Source organism: Lagopus muta, chromosome 1 (assembly GCF_023343835.1).
Source record: "Lagopus muta isolate bLagMut1 chromosome 1, bLagMut1 primary, whole genome shotgun sequence".
NCBI lineage: Eukaryota > Metazoa > Chordata > Aves > Galliformes > Phasianidae > Lagopus > Lagopus muta.
Genome location: NC_064433.1, coordinates 55,660,130 through 55,672,493, shown reverse-complemented (window position 1 = coordinate 55,672,493; position 12,364 = coordinate 55,660,130). Strand labels below are relative to the sequence as shown.

Genomic DNA, 12,364 nt, shown 5'->3' with positions numbered 1-12,364 from the left:
CGGGGCAAAGCGGATGAGAGACATTGGGGGCGGGCCTACAGCGGGCGGGGCTTATGGGGGCGTGGCTTATGTGGCGCGGGGGGGGGGCTGTGGGGGCGGGGCCTGCGTGAGGGTGGGGGCTGGTTCGTGCGAGGGCGGGCCGGGAAAGCTCCAGCCGCACGTAGCCGGCGGGTGTGGCCTGGGGAGGGGCGTGTCGCGGAGGGGGAGAGGAGCGGGGCGGGGCGCGGGCGGCCGTTGGCCGTGTGGCGCGGCGGGGCAGCCTCCTCCCGGGGCAGGCACACAAACAGCGCGGGCCGCGCGCGGGTGGGGTGTCGGCGCGGGAAGGCGGGCGAACGGCGGCGGACAGCGGGGCCGCCCCGCATCTCTTCGGCGCTCCAGCGACCGGCTCGGGACAATGGAAGAAGCGACGGCTACGGTAGCGGCGACGGCGGCGACGGCGGCGGCGGCGGCCGGGGGGGGGCCGTGCCCGGTAGATCGGACGGGGGCGGCGACGCTGAGCGGGGAGAACGAGGCCGAGAGCCGCCAGGGCCCGGCGGAGCGGGGCGGGGAGGCGGCCCCGCTCAACCTGTTGGACACTTGCGGCGTGTGCGGGCAGCCCATCCAGAGCCGGCAGCCCAAGCTGCTGCCCTGCCTCCACTCCGTGTGCCAGCGCTGCCTGCCGCAGCCCGACCGCTACCTCATGCTGCCTCCCGCCGCCCCAACCAAGGAGCCGCCGCCTCCCCCTTCCTCGCCCGGCCCCTCGCCCCTGCACTGCACGCCAGGTAAGGCCGCTGGGGACGCGCGTGTCGCGATAGGCGACGGGGTGGTGCGAGGGGAGCATGGTGGGCGGGGAAGGAGGGGGGAGGGGGCTGGGGCGGCGTTCCTTTTCTTTCGTTCGAATTTCCCACCTCGACCCGGGGAAGTCCTGCGGATGTCAACCTTGTTGCGCCGCGCTCCGCCGGGCGGCGGGGTGGCACCTGTCCGCACCGCGCCGCGGGCGGCTCCCCCCGGCCGTAGGAAACTTGATTCGTGTCTCAGTGGACAGTGAATAAGTTTTGGGGAGCTCCTCTCCCGTTGTGGGAGCTCGTGTTACGAGTGCATTTGGAATGGTTGAGGAGCGCTCCGACCTGCGGCTGTATCCTAGGGAAGGGTACCCGCAAGCGTCCTCTAATCAGAGCGGGGAAGGTCCTGGAGAATGCTGCGTGCAGAGGGGGGGGCAGAAAGAAGCTTGGTTTTCATTATAGGAGTTAATAGGATAGATGTGGCTGTGCTTTTTGGGATATGCACTGTGAGCTCAAGTATAAAATTCTACCTGCAGAAGGCAGCAGGAACTCCAGACTGCTGTTATTAAGAAAGTATTGGCCTATTGTCCTTTTAAGTACCTGTACTTAAAGGCACAGTGGCTTCTGTCTCTACTATCCCGCTAGCACATCTGATACAAAGGAGTACAGCTTGAACCATTTCCGGTTGTATGCAAAAAAAAAACCTCTGAATGCTTGGGACAATTGGAGCCTTGCTCGAGTTTACTTGAGAAAGTCAGGCCTGGGATGTTTGTTAGCAGGGTGCGCTGAGCCTCTTCCTCGACGTGGATGTCTGCGTTAGTATGTTCATTCAACCTTTAATTTTAACATTTAATTTAGGTAAGAGTCAGGCTGTCTCATCAGAACTTCCAGAATTGGGGAAGTCGGTGAGACTCAAAGCTGGTGTATTTAAACTTGTCGGATCCAGGAGGTGCCGTTGCTTGTACATCTCAGAGCAGAGCCGTGAACTCCTGCATAGGAGGAACGTGAAAAGCTCAAACTTTGGTGGATGATGGAATATTTCAAGATGGGACTTGGAAATGAGAAATGGGGGCAGAGATGCTGCCAGTTCAGGAGTTGCAACATAGGTTGTGGGAGCGTGTAATCATCCTAGGAGTTTCGAGGTCATGAACAGCATAGCTCAATTCCCAGATGTTATGCTTAAATATAGCAGAAATTAAAGTATGTCGTTGAGCATAAAGTGAGCTGCATCTTAAGAATAAAAAGATGAGTGCCGTTCAAACGTCTGCTTACAGGAGGACAAAGAACAGCTAAAACAATGAATCGTAGCAGCAGTGAACTGATACCTCCATTCACTCTTTGATTATGTGAGTTGGTTCTGTGTGAATGAATAGCGCAATGTATACTCTCTGTTCTTCAAGTATACAGCCATACCGCATTTTTATCCTACTTTCTTTCTAGTTATTTATGTGCTTCCACCCTACTGTTAGTTGTCCAATGGGAAAAAGAAACCTGTATAGATCTCGCAGTCTTTGTCACATTCCTTAGGTCTTGTTGCTGTTTTGGTTACGTTAAAGTGAATGTATACCAGCTAATTACGTGTGTATTGGCTGCTTTGTTTTCCAACTGATGTAAAGCAGCTGTAAATTTATTTTAGGTTCTGAAAAAATAGTGTCACCTTAAAGCTGATTATGGTGAGGAATAATGTGTTATGGAGGAAGTCCTAGAGTCTCAGAATACAGAAGAAGGGACAAAACAGTGTAAATCTGTTACAACCAGTAGTATGTTGCACAAAATGTGTATGAGAAGTGATCTCGAGTAATAAACAGAAGAGTATAAGCTTAGAAAGCTGGAAGATAAATTCCTCATGTTATGTAAATTATAAGATACTGTGACTACACTGAAGAAATAAGCAGCAAGGAAGCTGTTCGCTAGAAGCAGTGTCCCATGTAAGAGCCACAACAGAATAACAAACTATGAAAAACTCCTGAAAGGTAAACAGAAAGGCTGCTTATGCACGTGTGCCGAGTAGTACCAGGCACAAAAAGATGCCTGGAGAAAGACTGGCAGGAGGGAGTCAGGCTTGAACAAAGGAAAGGCTCTGATTTGACAAATGCCTCAGTGCGCCAGCTCTGGGAAGGCGCGTCATGCTGTGCTAATATCCACATCAACTGAGAAACTGGGAGCTAAAAACAAACTGATTTTCGAGTATAGTCTGGATGTGTGGGCTCCTGTTTATCAGCGTTTTGTCTTCAGTTTACCACTTCCAAGCAGAAACACTCTTTTGCTTTACTAAAACTGGTCTTGAAAAACAACCTGGGAGATTGTTGGCTCACTCCCTGCAAAGGTATTAACAGCTAACAAGGGCGTGCTGAGGAAAAATCTTTCAAACCTGAGACTCTTGAGTGAGTTGAGTGCTGTGGTGTTGCACACTTGACGCACAGGTCAGTGTGCACAGCGGCAATGCCAGGTGTCGAGACACAAGGGGTTTTCTGTGGTATATGTAAGTCAGTGTTCCTCCTACAGGGGTAGCCTGGTGGTGAGGCCACCTGCAGCATAGATATGCTCTGTACTGTCACATGTGTTCCATTTGGAAATAAAATATTTTTTTTCTATAGAAAAGAATACTTGGGAGTTTCTGGTCTCTGGTATTTCTGAGGTATAGAGTGTTGCAAAGACAACTGTGTGATTTCAGGAATGTTAGTACCGGAAAACTCTCAGCTTGCTTTCTGAATTGCCACTGGCAACTTATTTGATGTAGTTGATGTATTTTGTGGTTGCACTGCCAAACTACAGGCTGCTGGGCACAAACATGAAGCAGGAGGAATGCTGCAAGAGTGAGTCTGCAAATGTGATGCTTGTCTGCTGTTAAGAGTCTTGGCTAACTTCTTGTATGTTTCCCTTTTGTTTCTCAAATGGCCCTTCTTCATTGTTTGATGGTGCAAATAATAATCAGTGTATACAAGGAAGCTGTGATTAGGAATCCACCATTTACCCAAATTTTGTGCTGAGTGGTGCTTAATGACTGGCCAAGTAGTAGAGTGTTCATAATGGAGTGTGTGAACAGCACTGGGCTTCTGTGGAACTTTTTGTGTGAGGGCTTGTCTCACTCCAGTTGTTGGAGTAAATGATTTGATACACACATATATACACGCATACCTGGAGCGAGATAAAGACATAAGCAGGGTCAAATGTTAACCAACTAGATAACTACAAAGTCTGAAGAGTTAAGGAATGTGGGGAAGATGGGGAAGTTAGCAATAGTGAAGAGAGGAATTCTAGTGAAGGGATCATGAGTTGGGGAGAGTCAGTACCATGGGTCCCGGAATGTCCTGATAGCCCCTGGGGGCTGCGGGTTGATCAGTGACGTCTTGTTGATCTTAACGGCTGGGTTGGGTGGCGAGAGACTACCTGTTCTACCTCTGAACTCTATGGGTTTTTGTGCTCTCTGTTCTGCTCTTGTGCACCTCTGGTTGGGGCAATGGCATGTGCTCCCCCATTAGGTGATCTGCCGTTGGGTGATTGCAGATCATGCGACAATCACACGCCTACCATCACCTGGCAGGCTGTTGAGCATGCATACTGGCTGCATGGTGGTCACTTACTACAAAGCAACTGCAGAAATCAGCGTGACTTGCAAATGTTAACTAAGAGCAGATTCTTTCTGGTCACTCAACCAGACAACTTCCTCTTGTTGTCTTGATCATAGCCTTGGGCAGGTCCTGCTGAACAAATCCTTGAGACAAGGATGCTTTCTTCCAAATTCTCTCAGAGGTCCATAATAAGCAAAGTTTGGTTGAGATTGTTTTTATTTAAGCCTATTAGTTTTGCTTCATGCTGTAAATACGTTTTGGTGTTTGTTTCTTGTTGTTGGCTCAGCCTGTACAAAAAAAAAAAAAAAAAAAAATCAAGACCTAATGTGTAGAAGAACTTGTGCATGGAAATACATATGAAATTTTATGTAGGTATTAAATTGTACTAATTAAATCTGCCTAGTGTCAATAACCAGAATAATAGAGGGGAGTGTTTCTTCTTTGCCTTATCTGTAGACAAACCAACTAGCAAACTAATCTAATGAAGCTGTTAAAGCATGTAATGCTTGGGCACTCCTAGGATATAAATTCTTGAGGAGTGTCCAGACTAACAACTCAAATACATTCAATGCTTGCTCTTAATTAAGGAATAAATACTTCAGGTAGTAAACAAGGATTTCAGTGTTGTTCGTGTTTTGTATTTTAGCTGATTAATGCCTAGAGATACTTGGTTACCGATACAAGTTGCAAGGTGTGGAATGAAGACCTAACCCTTGATATCCCATCATGTATGCAGATGGCATCCCATGTTCTGGTATGTGCCATGCTCAGTCTTTCTCTGGATAGATGTAAACCCTCAGACTCTCAGCTGATCTTGGCATCTGCTGTCATCTGGACTTTGAGATGCCATCACTTCATTTTATAATGAAGACATAGCTTTTGAAATATATTTTCTTAATTTTCTGTATGTAACATGATCTTTCCCTTTTTAGGTTTGATAGTTAGGATCCTTATTAGTGAGTTTGAAGGACATAATAGCTTCATTTGAGCTTTCTTATGGTGAAGCTCTATTGTTCTTCCAGCTCTTGATAGTCTAGGAAGACTTAAGACGTCTTGATCTGCCTGCTACATATGTTTATTTCCATTTCATCTCACATATTGCTGCTTGATTAAAGTGAATTCTCTCCATCTTTAGTGCTACAGAGAATACATATTTTATTTATATATACACATACTCCCACAGACATACACATATGTGGTTGCCTCTATGCATTCTTTTACAAGTGTTACTTCCATTGTGGCACCATCAGGAAATAAATTCTTTAACTCATAACAAAATTAAGGAGATTTAGGAGTAAGTCTTTTTGAAAAGAACATGTGTTATAGATGTGCATTTATACTCTTGCTTTTTTTCCTTAGCTATCCAATGGGTGACAGGAACACTGAAGCCACCAGATACATCAGAGGAGCATCAAAACCTCTGTAGTCGTGTAGCCACTCCAGTGGAGTTGGAAGTTGTCTAGAAGTTACTGTACCAAGTTCTGAATAGTCCAATTTGAGACACTTTTTTAAAAAAAGGTTTAAATCCTCAGGGACAAACCTAATTCAGTTCAGTTTATTCTTTACAGAAGCATACTGAAGAGCTGGCAGGTTGTGCAGTGGGTTTTTGAATTGGCCTGCTGACTTGCATCTATGCCATAGAACGGCCTTGTTCACTCCATTTTAACCAGCTTGTTACATGTAAGGAAGAAATTTCAGGGAAACTCTTCTGAATGTCGTATTGTCAAAGAAGACATTCTTCTGTGCAGGGAAAGCCAGTGGTGTCAAGCTTGTATTAAAATGCTCTATAAGGAATTTCCATGCTATTGAATGGAATTTCCCATCTCTAGTAAACTTGAGAGGCCGGTACTTTCCCTGTTATGCCTAATCTAAAAATGAGGCAGGGGAAAACCAAGACCAATTGAATTTCAAAGTAAGTTTCAATGTGACTGTATTTTTAATTTGGGCCCTGTAGTGTATATGCTGAACCTATGATCCAGCTGAATTATGAATAATACCATCATTTCTTAATGTTAATGAAGATTTGGTTACTGTGTAATTAATGGAAAAAGAAGTCAAAATGTAGAGTTCTAGTAGCTGCTTAGGCTTTGGTTATCAGCACTGTTGAATGAAGTGGGTTTGACAATGCAGCTGGAATTCCCGTGAAAATACAGAATAATGTGCAGGGAAGGAGGGAACAAGCCAAAGATTGTGTTGTTTCTGAGATCACAGTTATGTTAAAAGGCAGTTCCTCTGTGTAAGTTCTGATTTTAACTTTCCTTCCTGCAGTGTAGTGGTGAACCAAGTCTGCTCCAGTGGTGTGGAAGGAACTGCTGTCTGTGGATTTGGATGAACGAGGGGAGCAGGGAGTTGTTACATCCACTGTTAGTTCAGGAAAAGCAAATGGCAGTGTGATTTCTGCCAGCTTTTTGTGATCTGGAGTGAAAATACTTGCTGTTACTCCCTTGAGTAGTTTCCTACTGATGTTTCCCATAGTACTTAAAGCTGAACATTTGCCTATTAAAAATTCTTAATGGATTTATTGCCTCTTACTTAAATTTCATCTGCTGTAACAGCTTAAATGTGCTTTTGTGTGTATGTGTGCATGTGTGTCTCTTTGGCTAATTTAAAGGTCATAAAAATGTCCCAACGACGCTGTTGAAATTTACCTCAACAATTAGTTAGCTGTGGAGTCATTTACTGCTTAAAATACAAAGACTGCTCTGAAAGTAATGCCTTCTATTTTACGACGCTGGCCTGGGACACCAGAGGCAGATGCCGATGGGACGACAGTAGAGGTTGAACCTTCCCACTAATATCCCATTACATGTTGTACCCTTTGAACCTCACTGTTACAGCTGAGCTGACTGAATTTCTACTTAAACTCCTTTTTCTAAAGGATGGAAAGAGTATAAAACAAATGTTTCTCAACAAAGCAGGAAATAATTGTGTAAAGTAATGGAGAATAGGGATTTATATCAACAGTTATTTGAAGATTTTATGTGGCGAGACTGTATGCTGCCACACATTCATTGTTAACGTGATAGAGGATTGATGACAGACCAACTGTGTAGTTTTTGTTAGTTTGGGGGTCACGTTGTTTCTCAGGGAGCTTTGGAAAAAGCCAGACAGTGAGCATAGTTCAGCAGTTGGAACTGCACTCCTGGATTCTGGGGCCCTTGTTTCTCTGGACTTCGATCACAGGCACATCTTCATTTCAAAAACAGAATTCTGCAACTCCAGAGCTGAACTCTCCTTAAGCACGAGTGCACGGACAGGAGAGCTGAGCCATTTGCTTGATGATTGTAGGAAGATTCCCACTTCTGATAGTGAGTGAGTGGCACTTCACTACTTCTCCTTTTTAATGGTGCATTCCACTTTCTGCCTGGTCTCTTAGGTGAATCTAGTACTATTTAAATAAAATTCAACTGTAGCTGAAATACTATTTGAAATTAAAGGCTTACTTAATTTGAGATGTGGCTGGATGTTTTTCCCAGTGAGCTGAAACACAGCTCTGTACTGTACACAATAAGAATCAGGACTGTTTTTAAATATTTGCTTGGAAAAAACATCTGTATTTTCTAGAATACCTACTTTTAGTTCAGAAAGCACATAATAAACTTAAAAGTTCATTTTATCCTCCTCATTCACTTCTGGACATCTATTAGTGAGCCACTGTGGCTAAGGATATGCAGGGTTGATGTTGAAGCGATGCTGTGAGCCAACCCAACAGAAGATCAGATGACACTGCTGCTAAATTGCAGTACCAATACTTGCGACACTGATGCTCGTTAGGGACTGCTGTCAGCTGGGGAGTGAGTAGGGTGGAAGAAGGAAAAGCAGTAAGCTGTAGAACTGCTGGCAGAGGAAAATTGGGTTTATAAAGTGGGAGTAAGGTTCTGATTTTAAAGATAAGGTACAGTGCTTCTGTCAAACAGTCCAGTGCTGACAGGCCCAATCCTGGAAATGAATAGGGTGCAAGATCAGCCTATACAGCAATACTGTGATTTGAAATATCTGTATGTGTATGCAAATCTATCTATACTGGGATTTGAATCATCTTTATAGTGGACAGTGGGTCAGCTGAGATAAAGACGGCCTGTTTAGCAGACAAGCTCTGCCAAAAGAGCATACAGCTTTGTCACGATATGTAGTATCTAACAGCAAGACCTTGGTAATGTGCTACCTCCAGGCTTCCAGGAACACATTTCAAGGGCAGATACAGTGCTTTGGTGTGTTCATAATCCTGGTTCCAGGAACACCTTTGATTGCTTAAACAATTGAATTTTAGCCCTCAGTAGTTTAATTCCTTACTTCAGGGGGTCTTTCAACGTGTATTAGTAGCTATTGTTCTCACTCATGCCTGTGAACTGTTGGCCATACCAGCTGCCCAGTGCTTGGCCTTAACTACTTTTCTGTTTCCATCAGTGGGACCGTGAGGGTTATAACCCATTGGCTAGAAAGCTGTTCTCTGAACCAACACCCTGCTTGAACTGAATAGTTCAATCAAGTGTTAAAGAAACTTTTTCTCTTTTGAGAAGTTCTCTATTTAACTTTTCCTAAGTCCCTTCTCTATGCAAGAAGTGAAAAATGGATTAGCTTTAAAACTTACCGAGTGTTATCTCAAAAAAAAAAAAAAAAAAAAAAAAAAAAAATCAAAAATCTACATATGTGAAATTCCAGAAATAATTATTCTAGCAGCTCTTTTGGCAACATGGGGAAGACTTTATGGGCATTCCAAATGGCTTGAACTGACTGACTGTCCTCTTCCTTCCATTCCACCTTTTGTACAAGAGCTCTGTGTACTCTGGGTAGTCTTGGAAGTTTCTTTTTTTTTTTTTTTTTTTTTTTTTTTTTTTTTTTTTTTTTTTAAATGGTAATCCAAAATCCTTTTAAAGCTAATTTAACAACACTTAGGATTGTATTGTGTTCCAGTTTGTTGGTTTTTCTTGTGTTTTTTTTTTTTTCCTTGCCCCCAGTTCCATTCAGATGAGACCGGATTTAATAAGGCTTTTATTTGGCTGCCTTTCTACTGATTTAAATTACTGAGAATACAGTATAGGTGCTATCATTTGTATGATGTCTGACTTCAGATCTTTAACAGAATAGCTGTTCTGCTTTGTAAAGTATTTTGTTCATTTGCCATTATTCTTGTCAGGTAGGTTAAGGATCACAAAACTGTGGTGGAACTCTTGTGATTGTTAAAAACAGGAATAGTAGTGTATATACATACTCGTCATTCATTCCCAAACTGGTTTTGGAGGCAAAACTCTTATTTCCAGAACTTTATTGTTTAAACTAATAGGTGATGATTCCTATCAGGCAACACTGCATTAGAGGGTGGAAATAGATCAGGCTAAAGAATAGGTAAGTGATGTTTGTGAAGGCCACTTATGGTAGGAGATTCATTTCCCTAAGCTTTGTTCTTTGTACAGAGAGAACAATACGAAGGCTAGATTTCTGTAATGGCAATAGATGTTAACATCTGTCAGCACAATTTAGTTCATGCTTCAGTTCTGCATGGCAGGTTGCACCAAGAGAGGATATCAGGAGGTATGAAACAAGACCACAAGTAGTACCATGGGCTCTGAAGTCACTGTTCTTCCTTGATCAGTCAAGAGTGCCTCTGACTCAGAAGGGATCACTTTTATTAGTTCTTTCAATAACTTTCATATTAACGCACTATCCAAGTAGCAGGAGCATTGGTGCGTCATAATGCTGGTTCTTGGAGACTGCGTAGTCTGCATGAGGCTCTCAATGTATACACGTTATTTTTAGCTTCATCATTTTGAAGTGATGAGGGTGTGGGAAAAGGTGGTCATCTTGTTTTCTGAAGCCTTGAAGCAGTGCCATGGGACACTGCACACAAAGAAGTTAGCTTAGATTGAGTTGACTTTTTTTCCCCCTGTACATCTGCACCTGGAGAAGCAATGCTTAGTAAATATGCATAGTATTTTCCTCTATAGTTCCTGTTGGAGGGATTCTTGCTATTCATCTGGGTGCTCCATAGTGGATGGCTGTATTAGTATGCTTTGAGCCTGCTTTAACGGAGAGTTGGATTAGATGATCCCTAGAGGTCACTTCCAACCCTATGATACTGTAATTTTGTGATTATTTGAAAGAGGTAGAGCATTTCTAAGATACAATTCACTTGGCCGTATGTAGATACCTGCTTTTAGGATGAGACAAGTCATGACCTAACTACGTGCATTACTTAGGTCTACACTGACTACGAAGGGCTCTTCACGTAAACTGACACACAGATGGGTGAATCTCACCCAAGGTATTAAAATGTTGGCAACACTCTGAAGAAATGTTACACCTCTCTCAAGTGCAAAGCTAAACTTCATGAACTTAATCTGGTATAGTGAATTGATATTATTTCTGTGCTGCTATTAAGAGTTATTTTGTCATAGATGCAAAAATCCTGCTTGTGGCATTCAAGCTTTAATATGAAAAAGCTTTTGAATATGGGGAGTAGTCACAATAGACAGAAATTAGGAATCATAGTCATTTTGCTCTAATAAATAAATGGCTTGAATGTTTACTTTTTTATTCCAATACTGACTTCCTGCTGAGCTCTAATACCTCCCTGATGGTAACAACAGGAAGTAGCAAGTACCTTCTTTTTTCCTCTTACTAACTAAAATTGTCAGTGGGAATTTTCATCAGATGCTGTTTGTGTTTTCCATTGCCTCTGTCAACAGCAAGATTTTTTTGTTTTAAATTAATTTAGAAATCCTTAAAAGATTACCAGGTTAATAATGGCAGTGCTTGTTACATAATAGCATTAATTCCAGTGCAGGCTGGAAGTGTGCCTTTGTAAATACTCAGGATTTATTGGTAAGTACGTATTAAATCCTTCTTTTTCTCTGTTAGGAATCTGCTTCCTGGGCTTTGTGCTTTGGTGATAAGGAAGGAAACACAACGGAGAGGTGTTGAGGAGTTTTTGGACTGAGCAGAACTTTGCAACAGCTTTCAGTTTAGCAGAATACTACTGGATGCAGCAAGCACTGCAATGAAGTTGATAGCTCTGTGTTTTGAAATTAAAGTTATTTGAATTGTGTTTTGTTTTGGAGCTGCAGACTGCAGTTTGTTCGGAGCTATCTTCTGTATGCCTCGTGGCAGCCTTTTGTACTGGTGATTTGAAATGGGCTGCAGAAGCTGTAATAGCAAAGCAGTGTGAAATAGAGCAGACAGGGTGAGGTCCAGCTGTCCAAACTAGAATCACTTCTGCCACTTGTGAATTTCTAGAATCTCTGTAATATTCAAACCAGGGCCAGCAGATGTACTGCACAATCCACAGGAGGCTGGTTTCCTTTTGGAAGAGTATCTGGAAGCCAGGCAGGATATCCTTCCTCCTCGATCAGGTTACATCTGTTCAGGCACCTGAATTGCTTGCCGTAGGCTACTGGCTCAGAAAGTGAGGGCCGGGGAGCCTGGTCTCTCAAGTCTTGATCAGCAGCTTCCTGTTATTTGATGGTGATCCTATCCTGTTGAGATGGGGGGAAAGCTGTGAAAGAAAGAAGTGCATGGTTTCATCTGAGCATTCAAGAGAAAGTAAGATGAACTTGCTGAAGATCCCTAATTGTGTTAGTGTTTTTGCTTTTGATGACATTTCTCGCAAGTACTCTGACTGAAGACTTATATATTGTCCTCAGTACAGCTTCCAGCTTGGTTCCCTTAATTTGGTTCAGATTCTTCAAAGTTATTTTTAGGCTTACTTTTTAAAAAACATATCTGCTTAGCGTTTATGAGAATATTATGGTATTTTCTAAAACAGTAAATCAATGTTGGGACTAAATGGGGGAACTGAATGGAATAAGTTATGTCCTGTAATGAAGTAAAAGCTTTATCTTTTCAACAAAGGGTTAAAAGAGCCAATTTCTTCAGCGTCTTCCAAAAGGGCTTTGTGTGACTGGTTTCAACTGCCCAAATGATCATCTGTTTGTGCCTCCTTCTTTCTTAGTATTCTCTCTGATAGTAGAGGCATTGTTGTGCATCTACTGAACTGTCAACCAGTAGTAGATGAAAAATCTAAAAGATAAGATC

At 43.1% G+C, this 12,364-nt stretch overlaps 1 protein-coding gene across 1 annotated transcript in view; it reads left to right on the top strand.

Annotated features, from left to right (window-relative positions):
• The first annotated feature begins 245 nt into the window (after positions 1–245).
• TRIM24 (tripartite motif containing 24) overlaps positions 246–12,364 on the top strand; it is a 57,219-nt gene continuing 45,100 nt past the window's right edge. Inside the window, exon 1 of the mRNA XM_048946082.1 lies at positions 246–761. Within this exon, the coding sequence (XP_048802039.1) occupies positions 395–761 (367 nt within the window). The 5' untranslated portion in view covers positions 246–394. The remainder of the gene's footprint in view (positions 762–12,364) is intronic.